At 47.4% G+C, this 18,919-nt stretch overlaps 1 protein-coding gene across 1 annotated transcript; it reads left to right on the top strand.

The window, feature by feature from the left end:
• Window positions 1-1,700: 1,700 nt before the first annotated feature.
• On the top strand, window positions 1,701-3,180 carry MAGEH1 (MAGE family member H1). The gene has a single exon (XM_010945810.3). The coding sequence runs from the start codon at window positions 1,981-1,983 to the stop codon at window positions 2,638-2,640; it is 660 nt and encodes a 219-aa protein (XP_010944112.1). The 5' UTR covers window positions 1,701-1,980; the 3' UTR covers window positions 2,641-3,180.
• Window positions 3,181-18,919: the final 15,739 nt, after the last annotated feature.

Raw genomic sequence — 18,919 nt, 5'->3', positions numbered from 1 at the left:
CAGGACATAGATGTTAGGTAAACTCATCAAGGTCCAAAAGCTTGTAAGCGACGTGGGCTGTGCCAGAACTCATGTTCCCAGGTCTGAGTTCAGTACTCGGTCCTCGATATCACACATCCCCTTTCTACACATGTACAGACGGCTGGGCCTTGTTGGGTGAGATTTATCTGGCAATCCTGCTTTCCAAAGGAGACACACTTTCCCACCCCAGAACTTCCCCCACAAATTCTATCAATTGCTGGCAGGCATCATGGGGCAAGATAGGGCCCCGTGCCTCAGTGGGTTTACAATCTCAGGTCCTGTCAAGCAAACGGTTCATCTCTTCCAGCCAAACAGGTATAAAGTATTCACCTGCTTTTAAAGAGCTCAGGTAGAAACATGCGCAAAATCTTCCTTATCGTGTATTCCTTCAGTATGCATTTGTTTATTAAATGCCCCTCACATACCACTTGAAACACCCTGAGTGGCAAAGGCTGTGCTTTCTGTGTGATAAGCACTTTTCATTTATTATCTCTTTTAATTCTCACAACCCTATGAGACCACTGGTACTTTAATTAACCCCACTTTGTAGATGAGCAAACGGAGGCTCAGAGAGGTGGAGTGACTTATGCAAAGTAGTGTGTTTAGAATGACATACAAAAGATATGGAGTGCTTGCTTTAGAGACCTAGGGGAGCAAAAATGGGCTCATTACCCTTTTGTTCAGATCAATATGAGCTTCGGGGAGGAAAGGCCTGTGAGCAAGCAGTTGGAATTCAGATAGTTGGAGATGAGAGTTCACACAGAGAAAACAGTGAGTAAAGACCCAGAGTGGATAAAGTCCAGAGTATGCTCTGAATTACATTCAGGTCACCGAATGAAAGAACGAAGCAGCATAAATCAAGTATTCACGTAGACTGGAGCCAAGAAACCTCAGAAGCCAACCTGCACTCAACCACCTACTCCCCCCTCCCCACTTCCATCCAATCAGTCTCTAAAGCCTGTCAATGATCACCCTTAAAATGCCTTTCTGCCTCTCTGTCCCCATGGCAACCACCTTAAGGCTCACTTTCATTCCCTCTTGCTTCTTATTCTAATTGCTTCCTAAGTGACCTGCTAGATAATAGTGCGCTCCTCTGTGAGTCTGTGCAAATGCAAGTCTGATCTAGTCAGTGCCCTGCTGAACAGTCCTGTGACTATGTAACATCTGAAATTCTCTGCACCTCTTACACACTGTTCGTTTCTGCAGTCCCATCTCCTCTCATCACCCAGCCCTTCCGCCACAGCTATCTCATCTGGGTCCTAGATGGGCCCATGAATTAATTAGTATACACATAAACACCTCCTGAAAACAGGGCGAGTGAATGAATATATTGTGTGAGCCAAGACAGGAAAGGCGAGCAGGGACTGGCTGAATCCTTCCAAGAATACACTGCTGCCCCTCCCCCATTACCCCCCCCCCCGCGAGACATAGACACACGCGCGCACACACACCCTGTCGTGTTATGGAGTAAAGACACTCTTTCCCAAGATTTGCTAGCCAATCCTGTACTACATTGAAAAATACAGGAAACCTATGCTGTTTATTTTTCCTTTGCATACCCCTGCCTTTACCAATCCTAAGCGGTCATTTTTTGCCCTAGTCCCACCCCTGCCTGAGCCTGTCGGTTCTCCTATCTGACAGCGGAAGTTTGCCTGCAGGAACCGCCCACTTCCTTTTGGAGTCAGGCGAGTGCGTGGCAGGAGAGGTGGAGTCAGTTTAGCCCTGCATTCTCGCGGTTTGCTGCTGGGGCGGGTTCAGGGGGCGGTTTATCTGGCAAGTCGTTCTTGTGTGGGTGTTATCTTTGTTGCTGAGAACGTCTGGCTTTTTGCTACAAAGACTCTGTTGACTTTGGTTGTTTCAGCGGCTGCGTCTTCTTAAGGTAGATATAGTTGGTTTCTGCACAGGTTACAGGCATCTTTCCCTAGGATTGCTGTAGGCTCCGCGCCCCTAGCAGGAGATATGCCACGGGGACGAAAGAGTCGGCGCCGCCGTAACGCAAGAGCCGCAGAAGAGAACCGCAACAATCGTAAGATTCAGGCCTCAGAAACCTCTGAGACTCCGATGGCTGCCTCTGTGATCCCGAGCACCCCCGAGGACGACCTGAGCGGCCCGGAGGAAGACCCAAGCACTCCGGAGGAGGCCTCCACAACCCCTGAGGAAGCCTCCAGCACTGCTCAAGCCCAAAAGCCCTCGGTAACCCGGAGCAATTTTCAAGGCACCAAGAAAAGTCTCCTAATGTCTATATTAGCCCTCATCTTCATCATGGGCAACAGCGCCAAGGAGGCCCTGGTCTGGAAAGTGCTGGGAAAGTTGGGGATGCAACCTGGCCGGCAACACAGCATCTTTGGAGATCCAAAGAAGGTCGTAACAGAAGAGTTTGTGCGCAGAGGGTACCTGATTTATAAGCCGGTACCCCGTAGCAGTCCCGTCGAGTACGAGTTCTTCTGGGGACCTCGAGCACACGTGGAATCCAGCAAGCTGAAAGTCATGCATTTTGTGGCAAGGGTGCGTAACCGATGCTCCAAGGACTGGCCATGTAATTACGACTGGGATTCTGATGATGATGCAGAGGTGGAGGCTATCCTCAATTCAGGTGCTAGGGGTTATTCTGCCCCTTAGGGAAATCTGGGGCACACCCTTGGAGGGGTTTGGAAAGATCTTCAAAGGTACCCCAAGGAATAGATCACCCTTGTCCTAAGTTGAATATAATGGGGAGGGGGGCACTGTATTTGGTATTTGTGATCAGTGCTAATTGTTTAACTGCGAAATAGAATGTCTACTTTGGATATTGTAAATTTTATTCATTTTAATATAGTGTCAATTAAGGTCACAATATGTTTTAAAACATGATTGAAGAAAAGATATTTTTCTTTTTTTTTTCTGTCGTTGAGATTTAGTAAAACAGTTTTGCTAACGTTATAAAATGAAGTCTTTCCATCATATTCTGTGATCTGGTATATATTTTATATCATTGGAATAGTCTGTTCTTAAAAGTTTGAAATAACCAGTAAAATGTGAGAGAAGGATTGGAGAATTCTTTTATGTCTGACCCTTCTGAAACCTTTGTGTCTGCTGTTGTGTAAAGAAGACTGACCAGTACCGTGATTTTGTTTAGTTACTGCAAAATATAGAAAAAAAATAAAACCTTAATGATGAGGACACCTTGTTCATTAATTGACCACCAGTTATATGTGAGGCACAAATCTAGGTTTTGCAAATGGTTCTCAGATACAGCCCTCAATACTAAAGAATGTTCTACATTATATAGGGAAGACAAATATGAAAACTGGCAGTATGGTAAATGCTGTAATAGAGAGTGATCATGGGGTGCCATGAAAATGTAGGGAAGCTTATATGACAGTAAAGAGGACATCATAGGGTGCTATGGAAATCCAAGTAATGCTTAAGTGAGCTGGGGGGGGATTTGAAAAGGACATAAGAGCATACATTGACAACATTGTATATTAGGTACTTTTTGGACACTTAACCCAACTTTGAGGTGGGGGCATTGGCAAAGGGAAGGGAGCATCATAGGGTGCTGTGGAAAAAGAAATCACTTAAATCAGCATGAGGGGAGGGCAGAGGAGAGAGGGGTGACTGGTTGCAGGAAAAGGGACATTGTAGAGTACTACAGAAACTAAAAAGATGGGACTGTCAGAAAATTCTTAGTGAGTGACAACCTGAGGTCTGAAAGTAACATTGGAGATGGGGAAGGGGGTAAGTATGGAAACACTAAAAGCAGCATGGACATTAGGGAAGAAACACATTCTTCAATGAAGTATTAGGGTTATGGCAAGGGGAAAAGTGGAGAAAAAGGATTGACAGGGTGGGGAGAGGGAAGCAGGGGATAGAGTCTCAAAGGGTGGGAGTTACCGTTGACTTTAATGAGAACAAAAATGGTTAATATGAATGATAATCCTGGAATAATGAGAAGAAAACAGGCTCCAAAAAAGCAGAGCCTCCTGGATGTACTGGAGAGGCGAGTCGACCTGTGGTATCTCTAAAAGACAAACTAGCACCCGTGTCAGGAACTATGTCTTGTTAGGGTGCACAAATGGTGTGAAAGGTGTGTGTATCCAGGAGGCTAGGGCAGGATTAGCACTTTGTCTCTCTCCTTCAGCCAGTGTAGTAAGCCCAGAGGGCTCCCTGGCATGGTGGCCCATGGTGTACTCAGTCTCCTAGTATCACGTTCCTTCCCACCTCCAGGAGACTTCACACTTTCTTTCCTCATTGTACCAAGGAGCTCAATGCTCTTCCCATCCATTCTATCACGAGGGGCTTCTGAATCCTCTGCCTTACCCTGCCACACATCTGGAGATGAGGGAGTCATCCTTCATATTCAAATCGGCTACAGGCAAAGGACACACCTAAGAACACACTTCCAGCCACCCCCAAAGCCTACCACACTTAGCCCTAGAGCTAAACCCTGTAAGAACTAAGTTCCCTAATAGGGAGCACCCAGGAAGTGTGCCTCACCTAGCCTCCTGGGGCGCAGAGGGAGCAGCTATCACACGCAGAAGAGTGGGCAGGGCATCCTTCTTTGTTTGCCTCCAGTTGGTCTTAACCTGCCTCCAACTGTGTGCAAGGTAAAGTCACTGGGGCCAGAGAAGACTAGCAGATGGGACCAGCCACCTGCAGGTAAAGGAGGCTTCAAACAAAAGTAGGGAGTATGACCCCCCTCAGCAGCTCCAGATTCATTCAGCAAGCAAGAAACTAGTGGGAGCCTTCTAGGATTCAGGCTGCATGACAGAAATGGGGACTGCAGAAGATCAAAGAGCATGTTTCTGGCCCTGGAGGGAAGCTATTTGTCCACACCTGCTCCAGAGGTAGACAAGGTGTGGTTACCGAGTGATTTTCCTTTCTAGAGCCACAGGGGTGGCAAGTGAGAGATCCTAGACAAGACCCTACGTCCATTCCCAGAAAATCCAGGGTGTTTCCCTATAGGCCACCCTGCTGTCCCTCTCTGCCTGCCAAGGCACTCACAATGTCTCTGCCTTCAAAAGAAACATGTGAAGTCACTGGGACAGGTCTCAGTAAGCCCGACTGCAACCTCAATCCTACTGGGGACAAGGCTGACTTTAAACTCTCCCCCTTTTACAGGAAGGGGCTCCTAGAAGTCAGCCAGCTCCAAGTTAGTCAACTAGTAAGTGGGAGAACCTGCAGAGCAAAGATTTATTGAGTATCTCCTCTGTGCTGGGAGTTTGCCACACATTATCTCTGCCAGGTCGGTAAGATTGCCACCACCCGCCTCCCACCCTCCGTTTGGCAGGAAGTGCCAGCTAGCTCAGGGGAAGAAATAATGTCCTTCCAAAACCTGAATCCATGTTTTCTTTGGCTCTGGTGGGAATAATCACCCAGTTGTCTAAAATGGCTATTTGCAAGTGTGGGCCAAGAAGCTTAATCCAGTGAGAGAAGCGGCAGTATCCAGGATAAGGGAGAAAGAGTGGTGGTATACCACAAACTGCACTGTAAAAGTGAAAACTGCTGGAATCCGGAAGTCCCCAGGCTGGAGGCTCCCAGGGGTACGCCAAGGATTGGGTGACCTTTCCTAGGCCAGCCCAGGCTGAAATCCCCCTTGGCCTGGAAGTGTAGTCCGTCTCCCACCCCTCGTCGCCCCCTCACACACAACATTGATACTGCAAAGAGTTAATCTTCATTCCCTTAGGTGAACACAGAACAAGGGTGGGATTTCTGGTGGCTGTGAAATGAATGACAGGGCTGAGGGAGAGGCAAGGAAGAGGGCTTCTGCAAAGTGGTGAAAAATAGAGACTAGTCATAGTTTCATTGACATAAATCCTCTGAGCTTCCTGCAGTATCCAGATAGGATACAAGCTGGGATCCCTTTGCTGTGTAAAGCAGCAACCTAAACGGGCCCCACCCAGCAGAGTTCCACACAGTGAGTGGAAAAGCTGCACTTTTAGTTGCCAAGATGCCTCTGAAGTAGATTGAGTTTCTGGGTTCTAGAAAACTCCAGGTGTTTAGGGAGCTCAGGGCTAGAGAGCCCCAAATCCTCAATGCACAGCAAGAGGGGCACTGCTGATTCCTGAGTGCCTAAATTGTGCTAGGAAATTTGGTAGCTCTTTTCATACAGTGTCTCTAAACTTTTGCAACAGTCTGGCAAGGTAGGCACCACCAGGACAAGTTTGCAGAGGAGGAAACTCAGGGTCAGATATCGAAAGTGAGTTGCTAGGGTCACCTGGTTGGTCAGTGGTGGCCCTGGAAATGACCCAGGGCGGGCCAAGTCTGAAGCCCACACCTTTATAAGAAAACCACAGACTGACTGCAACACGTGGACACCTGGGGCTCCACACAGCCTTGGAGAAGTTATCTGTCTTCAAACGTCCCCACGATCCAGGGTGAAAGTGAGAAGGAACGTGCTGGGGTGGGGTGAGGAGGTGTGGGAAGATAGAGTCAGTAAGCCATTTGAGCCTTAGCTGTGGGCGTCCCTTTATCCTGATTTGTTGCGACCCCAATTGCCAGGAATCCTTGAGGTGTTGCTATGTGTACAATGAGTATTTCCTTACAAAACACATGTCTTCCCCATCACAACATGCTGCTCATAACCTTCAGCACCCTAAAGCTTCCATCAATCCTCAGATCTTAGGTCCTGGCTGTCACACAGTGGAGAAACCCAACAGCAACCTTTCTGGACCTGCAACATTGCTCATTGATGCTGTTTCCAATCCAGAAGGCACAATGGACTAGTAGAACTTCTTACCTTGAGCAGAGTAGGATGCCTGGGGCAAGACAGGGGCAGCAGGCAGTGGGCATCTGATCATGCAAACAGACAGGTGGAAGGGTGTCTTCCTTGGGCCCAGTGTGGTGGCTGTGGCCTCAGCAGTCTGGTACAGGGCAGAGCATGGACACGGTGAAACACAGACATGGATTCTGCTTGAGCTCACATTCACCCCTGTGAGATGGGAAGCAGTCAGGACCCCACTGTCTCCTTCCTTTGGCAGAAGCATAGAATTCCAGCCTTCTGAAAGATGATTTTGAAGTAGTAATGGTGGTGGAGAAAGGTGACTGATATGAAGATGTACTGAGACGTGGATACAGGCTATTTGAGGGCTTGTGGGCCATGAAACAGTTAAACATCAAAGAGCTCATGGAATTTCTTTGAACATCTGTGTGAGGGCATTTGCGCAGAGGAAAGTCTCAGCTCAGCCAAATCTATATGGAAGAATAACTCTGGAGTGATCCAGGGTTTTGACAACAGGTTTTGGGAGGAAGAGTGGACTCTAGGCTTGTACTGCTCATCAGCCAACAGGCACACAGCTCACACAGGGTGATCTGGGGGGAAAGGTAGAGCCCATAAATAGCTGGTGGAAATCAGGCCCAGGTGTTGACTGGTCAACTTCTGCCTCAGTTCCTGGGACAAATGACACCCTTGCAAATGTTATCTCAAAATGTGCGACACATGAGAAGTACCTGAGATTCTCTCCTATAACTCTGCCCAAGGAGGCCCTTGAGTCATTCTAGGCCTGTGAAGTCTCAAAAATAGCTGGGCCTACGTTATGTTGGAGGCTGTGATTATCTAACAATTCATCCATTCACCCACTCAACACATAATTACAAAGGCCCATTTGTGCCTGTCATGGTGCCAGTCGCCTGGGAAAGACATGCGAACGAATCACAACCTCTGTTGCACAGAAACAGAAAATATAAGGTAAACCTTGTAAATAACAACTTACACAGTTCCTTAGAAGGTGATAAGTACTCTGGTTGGTGGGGGAGGGTGCAGGGGTAAACTCCCACAGGACCGGGCATGGTGGGTGGGAAATGCCAGGAAAGAAAGGGAATATCAAATTCAATACTAGTGGGTGGGTAGGGCTGTCCTCATTGGTGAGGTGACAACTGAACAAAGAAATGAAGAAGGTGAGGGGGTTCACCTTGCTGATATACAAAAGATGCTATATTGAGGCAGAAAGACCAGTCAGTGCCAAGGCTCAAAGGCCTGGGAATGTCTAGCACATCTGAGGAAGGATGGAGAGGCCAGTGTGGCTGGCGTGGAGTGAGCAAAAAGGACAAGAGTTGGAGATAAGTTCAGAGAGATGGACAGGATCCCATGTTCTATAGGGCCTAGGAGGCCGTTTTAAGGAACTTGGCTCTTATTTGCAGTGAAATGTAGGGAGGGCGGGGCAGGAGGAGGGAGGCAGTAGGGTTTGAGCAGAGGAGCAGCACAATCTGAATTGGATCACTTGGACTGCTTACAGTGTTGAGAGCAGAGTGAAAATGGGCAAGGGCGGGAGCAGGGAGACCAGGCAGGAAGCTATTGCTATAAGTCAGGCTAGAGATGGTGGTGGTTTGGATCATCCTGGTAACAGTAGGTATGATGAGAACTGCTCACTTGCTGGATACATTTGGAGGCTTACCTAACAGAACTGATGGTTTAGATGTGGCTTGTCAGAGAGGAGTCAAGGTTGACTCCAGGGTTTACTACCCAAGCAGCTAGTAGAAAGGAATGGCTGCCAATGCTATGGGGAATGCCTTAGTTGGAACAGATTTTACAGCTGAATGAGGGTACCAAGATTTCAGTTCTGGACATGTTAAATTAAGATGTCTGTTTGACTCACATGAGTTGAGTAGGCAGTTGTATAGAATTGGGTTGCACAGAAGTCACGAATGTGTCCGCAAGGTTGCACCTAAGATGTATAAATGGCATTTGAAAGTCGTGGGGCTGTTTGAATTGGCTAAGGAGCGAGCATACATCGAGATGAGAAGAAGATCACTGACAGAGACCTGTGGCTTAAGGGGATCAGGGAGAAGAGGAGACGCCAGTTGAGGAGACAGAGAAGTTGCCAGCAGTGCTATAGACCGAGAGTATAGTGTCCTGGGAGCCATCGGGGAGCCAGTGGTCAACTATGCTCAGAGTGGCTGACGCCAGGTGAAAGAAGGGGAGGAGTGAGAACTGGCCATTGGATTTAGCGATGCAGACGTCCTTGGTGATCTTGAGGAGAGCAGCTTCATTGCAGGGTTGGGTAATAAAGCCTGCTTTGGACAAGCATCAGAGAATGGACGGTGGGGAGTCAGTGAGTATAGACAGGTCTTCAAAGGAGTTTTGCTGCAGAGGGGAGCAAAGAAATCGGGCAGCATCTGGTGAAGGAAGAGAGAGTCAGGGGAAGATTTACTTCAGAAGTGGCAAGCTCACACAGGACAGGGCAAAGAGAATGGCAAGCATGGAAGGGATAGCATTGTGCTGAAGGGAAGTACACAGTGGAGAGGAGTGACAGCAGCAGCCCAGGGAAGGCAGAGAGAATTGTCAGAGCAGTAACTCTGAGCAGGCAGGAGGGCACGTGGAGCTTGCATAAAGTGGAGGGCTGGAATATGCACAAGGAATCATAATTCATGTTGTTACTGGATGGGGTAGAGGTCAGCTAGGCTTTCTGGCCCACCTGAACTCCTCTAGCTGAGGTCAGGCACCTGCCTATTTGTTGAGTCTCCATGTGTGTTAAGAACGTCTATTAGGTGCCAGGGACAATTCAGAGCACCTTAGTAACGTTTAATACCCCAAACAACTCAACTATGTAAGGTTATATTATGATCCTCATTTTACAAGTTAGAGGTGTGCTATGCAAGGTGGTCAGATGGACTGGCCAAGGACACTTAGCAAACAGTTGGAGGAGTAAAGTTTTGAGCCCAAACAGTCTGGCTCTCAGGACAGCCTTATAACCATAGGCTCAGTCCTACCGGCAAGTCACAGTGCGGAGTTACTCTTGCTGCCCCTCGTCCTGGAAACAAGCGTCCCTGCTGAACCACAGCTGCTTCGAATGACCATACGAAAGCCACAGTCTGTGTGTCCGAGCACCTGCCTCAGTTTGCTGACTGATGCTGCTACTTCAGTGATGGATTTGTGAGGCTGTGTGGCAGAGCCCCTGTGAACTTGACTTGCTTAAAACAGACCCATTCTCTGAAGTCTGGCCCAGCTCAAAGTGGAACAGACATCCCAGAACCACAGAACTGTGTTCTCCTTGACTTTTGGAGCAATCTTAGTAACTTGAAGGCCTGTTGCCTGACCAAGCCAGGACAGTAACTCCCTAGAGGCATTAACATCTCTGATCAGACTAAAAAGGCATTGTGCCCTTTGGGACACAATTCTTTAGACCCTTGGACAGGCATACACACACACATCACACCCACACCCACACCCACACCCACGCCCACACCCACACCCACACCCACACAGTCTGTTTGTTCTCCGTGGGGCTTCCTCCAGTCATCTTCACTCTGCTGTCTTTGCAGGCCCTGCAAAACCTGTCTGGTAAAAGATCCTATCTGATCTGACCCCAAGGAGTGAGCTCCACAGTGAGGAGAAGCCCCATCTGCAGGGTAAGCCCGAGGCTAGAGAATGCTTTCACAGGATTGGGTCTCAGGTCACAGGGTCCAGGCCTATCCCAGGAAAAGAATAATCATATGGCTGATCTGAGCCAGTGAGAATGAATTCAGACTCCTTGAGGAGAAAGGAACAGAGGAAGAAGCCAGGGCACTGGGGCCAGGAGGGACACAGATTTGAAAGGTGGCGTATTTCATAGACGAGGTCCTCCAAGGCACACAGCCACTTCCCACCCAATGCAATAGCCCTGGCCCAGAAACAGCAATCAAGGCCTTTAGGTGCCCATGCCTCTGCAAATGGACATTTAGTATCGTTTTACTCTGTTTTTCCTCCAAACAGTGCTTCAGTTTACATGCTTGAAACTATGTCTCTCTTTCCAGAGGCTAGCTCCTCCAAGCTTCTCCCTGTCCTGCTGCAGCGACTCTAATAAATGCTGTCATTGAGCTGGTCCTGAGGCATCACTGGCCCATAAGATGGTATGAGGTGGAGAGCAGCCACCAGGATTGTGTAATCAGTGCTTCTGAAGTCCTGATAAGATAAACAAGTGCTGGGCAGCAACGGAGCAGCAGTGGAGGTAAACCATGCAAGTTGAGTGGGAACATGCTGGTCCCAAACCCAAGGTGTCTATGCGATAGCTTGGGAACTTAGTCAAAGTTATCTAACTTGTGTCAGCCCCCGCGTACATCTCCAAAAACATGCATAACGCCTCCTGCTTTATAGACATGCGGTGGAAAATAAATCAGCTGATCTTCACAAAGTCCCTAGACTGCTGCTCTCAAACGCTGTTGTGAAGGACGGGTGTTTGTTTTTCCCCCAAGTCAGTCACTCACGGATCAATACATTTGTATAAGTCCAAGGAAAATGGACTGACAGAAAGAAAAAAAATGGCAAAGACACACAAAATACAAGCCCCGATCGTATTAAATATCATAGAGGCTCTCGCCATATGCTGTAGAACTTTCTAAACACGTATGCTGAAACTGTGTACTCACCGCAGATCAGTAACATACTTTTGCGAAGCAGCAAGTGTCCTCGGACTGCAGTTTCATCTCTTCTGCTCTGGCACAATGCCTGGCCCATCAGAGTCATTCAATCAGCGGGTTCTAGTTCAAGGAGACTATTAGAAAATACGGTTCTTAACATGACAGAGATTAAATAACAAGAAATAGCAAGTAAAAAAGGAGAGAAAAATGCCAAATGACTCGACTGCTCATGGAAGTGTCAGGAGGATTGGGTGCCCAAGAAGCAGTACAGGAGTTCAGAAAGAAGGTATCTCAGTGGTCAAGTCTTCTACTGGGCCTTGAGGGTTAAGGAAGGATTGAACTTACTATGGAGCTTTTTGTGTTTTATGATTGTAGGTGAGTTTCATACTCCTTGCACACATTTCTGCAAGCCCTGAAAGTATAAAGAGTTTAGGGAAATATTTAGCCTTAGTCCCAACATCCAAAGGTTACAAATGAGTATAATTTTGTGAGTATAATTTCAGTGCAGAGTCAGGAAGATGATAATGACGATAATAACAATGAGTATGATAAAAAGGTTATAATAACAAGTATATACAGGTATACGTTACTAATGCTAAACACACAGGTATTTATAAACATTTACACCGGTTTTCTGTATATTGATACAAACAAGTACGGTGACTCAGAGCCCCCTCTGTTATCACTGTTGATCTCATCAGCCCCCTTGGCAAAGATTCCCACAGTTTTATTGTCTGGGAGTCCCCAGACGGTGACACAGAATGGTATCAAGACCTATCTGTTCACTTCAGTCTCCAACAAGCAATCTTGAAGTCCCCTGAGAGAGCTTCAGTGTAGCCTCCAAGTAAGATGATGGTCCTCGTGATGTTGACATTGTCCCCAAGCTGTTCACAGAGTTGCCAGGGCCCAGATGCCAGAGCTGAGCTGCATTCTGTGCAGAGGTACGTGGCATGACCTGATCTCCAACCCTGCACTGGAACGTGGACTCTGAAGCAGCTCTGCCAAACACACACTGCCCCTCTCAGGATACCAGTCCCTTCACCTCCTTCCCTCCTATCAAAGTTATCTGCAAACAAGTCCCCAGTCTCCAACACAATGCACCAGGCAGCTGAAAGCTCTAACACTCTGACCTGATCCAGGCAGTTTACAGAGCGCGCGCACGCGCACACACACACACACACGGACACACTCACACACACACACACACACACACACACACACACACTTGTATTCTCATGCATACAGGTACTAAAGCATTGCTGAAGAGGAACTGCCTAGTTGGGGAGAGAACACTTATCACAGCTGTTCCTCACTATATGCACCCGGGGCAGTTCAGGGGAGCTAGCTGTTCCTGAACTCTGGTCTCCCCGCCCTTGTTGTGAAGGAATCACCTCATTCCTCAGGTCATGTGGGACAAAATTATTATTTTCCTCAAGGAACTGTACTAAGGGGCAAAAGGAAAGACCAGACAGCAATCAAAATAAGACCCTACAAACATCAGGCTAGAACTGCTCTTTGGCCCAAGGCTGTTCACCAAAGTCAGTGCACATATCATCTTAGGCTGGGGAGCATCACAGCCCCACAGACCCCGGGGCTTGGCTTGGGCTAGTCCACGAAAGTTTCGCCCTCATGTTGAGGTCAGTGGAAGGTGGAACCACAGCCCAGCCTGTCAGGGGGTCTCCTTTTCCTTCAAAATGGCTTCCTTTTCTGCTCTCTGTTAGGGCCCACCCTCCCCCCATGCTCCTCTGCACCTTGGCTACAGCACATCTTCCTGTTATCCACTGCCCACGTCGGCCCTTCCATCTGGGATGCCCCTCTCACCCCTGTCCCTGAGGTAGCTCACAGAGGCCAGGATACCATGGGCTTTTCTAGAACCCTCAAGTTTGCTCCTGACATGGCTGCTCTGTGCTCCCAGTACTGGAAGCTTGTCTGACCACTCCTACTTTTATAGGCACCTCTGGCCCTCCTGACCTCTCTGCTATGTCTTCCTGTTTCAACAGGCCCAGCTCTCATCCTCTGCTCATTGACTGAGTTCTGACAGGCATGTCCTGAGCCCCAGAAGTGATAAACTTAACCTCTCTTCCCCCCAGCAGGTGGCAATCCACTTTGCCTTCCAAGTCAAAGAGAAAGACACCAACCTCTCCCTAGAAAGTGCACACACATACCCTCACACCCACAGCCAGCCGCCTCACACATGCCCAGACGCTCCTAGATGGGACATCACCCCAATCTTCACTTCTGAGCATGTGCTTATGGGCTCACATTCCCAGGCAGCCAAACACACACCCAGGTGTACACACTGGTTTACTTGGCCCACGCACCATACGTACACCCCAGAAATACACCACACAGACTTCTGTACACACAAGTATATCTAAAAATGCATAGGCAACTTAAAGTCACAGGTGTCACACACAAGTACAGAAACGCAAATGTATCCACACAAGGAGAGAGAAAAATCTCCGAGGTGGGGTGGGTACGACACCTGGAAATGTACACATGCACAGATCCCTAGCAACTAACACAGCACAGAAAAAAAAGGCATACTTGGGGGAGGCTATCGCTTTGTGGTAAAGCACCTGCTTAGCATTCACAAGGATCTGGGTTCAATCCCTAGTGCCTCCATAAATAAATAAGAAATAAATGACAGATAGATAGATAGATGATAGATAGATAGATAGATAGATAGATAGATAGATCGATCGATCAATCGGTAGATCGATAGGTCCATAAACAAATAAATAAAACCTAATTACCCCCCCAAAAAAACCCAACAAAGGCATATTCACTAAGAGAAAAACACAAACACACACACGGGAGAAGTAGAAGCCAGTTATGTCGAACAAATTTTGAGAAAGAAAGAAGGTCGAAGATGCATTTCTAAGCCTCTGGTTCTTCTGTCTCTGCAGGCCTATAATACACAGATGTGAAGCTAATCATCTGACACTTTCTCTCTCTGTCTCTCTTGGTCTTTGTCTCTGTGTCTCTGTCTCAAACACATGCAAGCACACACACAGCATAAATTCTCTCACACATACAAACACATTCATGCACACACACATTTCTATCCCTCTCTCTCTCTTACACACACACACACACACACATCATCATCATCATCATCATCATCGTCGTCGTCATCATCGTCATCATCATCATCATTATCAACATCATCAGGCACAGAATGATAAGGCAGGAATGTTGAGGGTGGGCAACATGGTTCCAGGTCCTGAGCAGAAGTTACTGTGAGGAGGTAGCACATACAGCCTGTCTGGAGCCCTGGGGCACAGAAGAGCCCAGTCCCTGGCACCCAGCCTGGACAGCTCCAAAGGCCAGAAACATGGCACCCTGTTTCTCAAATCCTCCTGGTCACTGTTCCTTGCTTCCTTCCTCTCCCTGCTGTTAGGCCTCCCTCCCCTCTGGCATGACCCTCTAGGGATGTAGCTGAGAAAGGAAAGCAGATATATCAGCTCTTCTCTCCAAACACTGGTGTCAAGAGTCCCACCACAAAAAGAAGACAGAGTGCATGTGTACAGGCGGTGGTGAAGGAGTACAAACAACGTACTTGTCAGGCAGGGCATGGGAGATCATCACGCAAAACATCGACGGAATCTGGAAGGAAAGAGGAGTGAGGAGGGAAGGCAGAGGAATCCTACCCTGTGACCAAGGGTTGCCAACACAGTGAAGATTTCCTCAGAATTCCCAAGGGGGTGGCCCAGCATCCCTTTCCCCCTTCCAGCTCTGTAAATTCAGGCTGATTCCCAAGAAAATCTCAGTCCATAGCATGCAGATCTTTGATAGGATGCTTAGGACCTAGAACAAACAAATGCATACAGTCAAAACTCCTGAGGAACACCAACAGCAGAGGGTCTCAATACAGGGCCCTGGTCATCTAGCTCACACTGCCTGCAGAGGAGAAATGGCTCTTCCTTCCCCTCACCATGGGGCTGATGCCCCCTAAGCCCTCTGCCCGCTATTGGTAGACTCCCACAAGGCAAGGTACAGAAACCCTGTGGCTGGGGTTGAGGCTGAGGCTGTGCAAGCCGACCCTCAGGCCCAAGGACCAGGAAAACCATGACACCCAATATTCCAAGGCAGGCCTCTCATCTGGACCTGTGTGCCTCTCCAATTCTGGCAAGAAGTGTGTGGATAAATGATGAGATTATGGGACAGGAAGTAAATTTTGAAAACAAACAAACAAACAAAAAGCATCTGAATGATCAGTTTTCAGAAAATGGTGAGAAATGGTCACGCCAGGAGAGTGGAAGAAGCTGTATGTAGAGCGGGGACCCAGATAGACCTCTACACTAGGGTTTTCCTTAAAGTCAGTCTACATCAGCATCCCTGTTTCCACATGCAGGCTGAACACAGTTCCATGAGGGGGATTGGCACCAAAGAAGAGATGGGAAATCCGTGGGGGAACTAGTGGAGTGTATCATGTTTAACATGCCAAGCAGCTTTCCCCTTCCACTGCAGCCCACTGTGTATTGCTTTATTGGAAGGAGGAGTCACCAGCCTAAAGTCATGTCCTGGGCTTCTGTACACCAATGGTGGTAGCAAACTCAGGGGCTGTCGTGTGCCTCTCCAAAGGCAGAGAAGTTAAATTTGGACTGGCTGTGTGAGCTCCTTCTCCATATATGCCGCCAATCCCATCCCAGCTCTGGAAGACTGTAGAGGGTGATCATCTTTTAATAAGGATCTGGATAGGAAATGGCCATCTTTTCCATCCCATGTGATCAAGAGTGTGTACCTTGGTGTCAGTGAGATCTCTGCCCAGAGAAAGTAAAGCCTCGGGTGGGTCAGACATTGTGGTGTTTGGGAAGGGAGGACGCAGGCCATTCATCCTCAGACTGGTGGCCATCAGGTATGGTACTAATTGCTTGGTTGTGAGTGGAAGCCCACAGGGCTGCAGACACAGCACTAATTGCACCGAAGCAAATTGCCTTTCATTGAAATACACTCTCCTTCTGTGAACACACACACACACACACACACACACACACACACACACACACACATACATGCACACACATCTTGCCCTGCACACCCCGGCTTATAATGACCCACTATCTCAATCCTCATGGGTTGAGGCTGCTAGTACCACCTACAGCCATGGAAAAAGAATGGGATTTGGAATCCGAAGGTTTGACTTCCTCACATTCACTGGGCTATATGACAGTGGACAAAGCCTTTCACTTCTTTGAGCCTCAGCACCATTAACTGCAACAAGTATAAAGTGGATGTGACAAAGATAATACCTACTCAACAAGATGGGTCCAGTAAATGAGGTGCAATATGTGCAACTGCTTTGTAAAGTGCAAGAGCAGCTAAGCAGACACTTTGATTCTTATCATTGTTAAATGTAACAACAGATAAGAAAGTATGCTGTGAAGGTGGTCACCTTCTCACCAGGGTGGAAAAAAAGCTGGACTGTCTTGTCTGATTTCTCTGGAAATCACAGCAGAGTCTAAGGCCAGAGGCTCAGTCCACAGTTCATCCTCTCAGCATTACTTTACCAGAATGCAAGCTCCATGGGATCAGGATTTTGTTTTTCTGTTTGCTTCAGGGGTTCACAGATATATCCCGGGTGCTTAGAATGATATCTCACACATATTAAACAGTCAGAAAGCATTAGGTGTGTGAGTGAGTGAATCTTTTTGAGCATCTTGAGTGAAAAAGATGTCAAAGATAGTGATGAAAACTTTCAAGTTGGTGAGGTACTCCCACAAAGAAATCAGCTGACAGCAGAAGGCTACCTCACTCAGCTTTAAATGAAGGATGAAGTATTATTTAAAATATGAAGACCACCAAAGCCTAGGGGCCATGTGCAATGAGACATTAAGCTTTGGGTAAATTGTGCAATAGCAAAGCCAAAAGAGTTGCAAGGATGCCCTGAAGGTGGTACAGAATTCTCTCCCTGATCCTGGGGCAGATTCCTGAATGAGAAAGCAATGTAATTCATGGCTACAGCTTATGTTAATTGAGTACCTATTACGTCCTGGGCTTGTTTTTATCTTATTTGTATTATATAATTTCATCCTCACCACAAGCCTATGCAATAGGGTTTATAATCCCCATTTTTCAGCTGACCTAACTGTGAATCGGCGAGGTGAGGTAGCTTCTGCAGGGCCATGCAAGGTCCTTATTAAGTGGCAGAACAAAGATTTGAAGCCAGGTCTCTCCAAGTCCAAAATATGCACTTTGCTCTTAAATATTGAGTAGCACAACCCTCCACTACTTGTGAGCTTGTTCAAAATGCTTAATATGGGATACATCAGTTTTTGGGTGAAGTTTGGAACCACTAGAGGGATATAGACACCATAAATTGACAGGGAGGTCCATTGACATAGACTATCTGCTAACAGAATTTGATAGAGTATGCTCTGCTTTGCTAAGACAAGTGACTTATTTGTTCTCCACAACTAATCCTGCCTTTCAAGTACCCACTCCAATGGGTACTAAAGGCAGGCATGAGATGATCATTTACATTTCATGCTTAAAGATTCTTCATGCTCTTCCAGTTTGGCTGCTTTAGTGCAGGCACTTAGTGAGACAAGAGGTGCCCTCAGTCTAAGTGCTGTTTTTGGATTCCGCTTATGTGCCTATGCTTTCTTACTGGACTGTTCTCTTGCGAGACTTAGAGACCCCTGAGATTTGATTGCAACTCAAAGTCGATTCCAATGTAGGTGCTCAGTGTAACATTTGCTACAGCAATGGTGTCTAATCATTTAATCATTACACACTGTACTCGGATGAATAGTGTGCCCCCAAGACTCACGTCTACCCAGAAACTCAGACTATGACTCTGTTTGGAAATGGTGTCTTTCCAGATGTGACTGCTGAAGAAGCAGCCATACTGGATTACGGTGGACCTTAAATCCAATATGATTGCTGTCTTCATAAAAAATAGAGAACAGACAGAGACACAGACTCACATGGAGGAGCATGCCATGCAAAGATGAAGGCGGAAGCCAGAGTGATGCATTTACAAACCAGGGAACACCAAGGATTGCCTCAATCACCAGAGGCTAGGAAGAGGCAAGGAAGTTATCCCCCGCTAAAGGCCTCAGAGGGAGGGTGGCCCTGCCAACACCTTGCTTCAGACTTCTAGCCTCCAGAACTACGACACAATGCGTTCCTGTTGTTCTCAACCACCCAGTTTGTGGTAACTTGTTATGGCAGCCCAGCACAAGAATCTAATACACAAGCTGTAAGAAAAGATTTTGAGCACGTGCTTCCAATACATGTATAATGATTGATTGACAAATTAGATACTGGTGACACTGTATTAGTGTGTCATGCTCATCACATTCTAAAATTAGAAATTGAAAAAGATGCAATTTTGTGTGCCTAGAATGTCTGTTGTCTCCTTCCTACACTCATTCCTACACCTCAATAACTCATCTTACCTATCTCATATGTGTGCACAGCCCACTTTGTAGATCAATGTGCTCCAAGATTTATGCACCCCAGAGTGACTCTGGTGAGCTCAGCCGCAAACATGCAACTGCCTTCTGCACCCTTCCATGATGATGGTGAAATATCTTTGATCTCTTCTAAAGCCAGTGGGAGCTGAGGAAGCTTCAGG

The sequence above is a fragment of the Camelus bactrianus genome, chromosome X, assembly GCF_048773025.1.
Source record: "Camelus bactrianus isolate YW-2024 breed Bactrian camel chromosome X, ASM4877302v1, whole genome shotgun sequence".
Lineage (NCBI taxonomy): Eukaryota > Metazoa > Chordata > Mammalia > Artiodactyla > Camelidae > Camelus > Camelus bactrianus.
Note: the sequence above shows the minus strand (reverse complement) of the source record. Positions and strands in the feature narration are given on the sequence as shown.

Coding starts and splice junctions, on each gene's coding strand:
- MAGEH1 (XM_010945810.3), top strand. CDS start 1,981: ATGCCACGGGGACGAAAGAGTCGGCGCCGCCGTAACGCAAGAGCCGCA.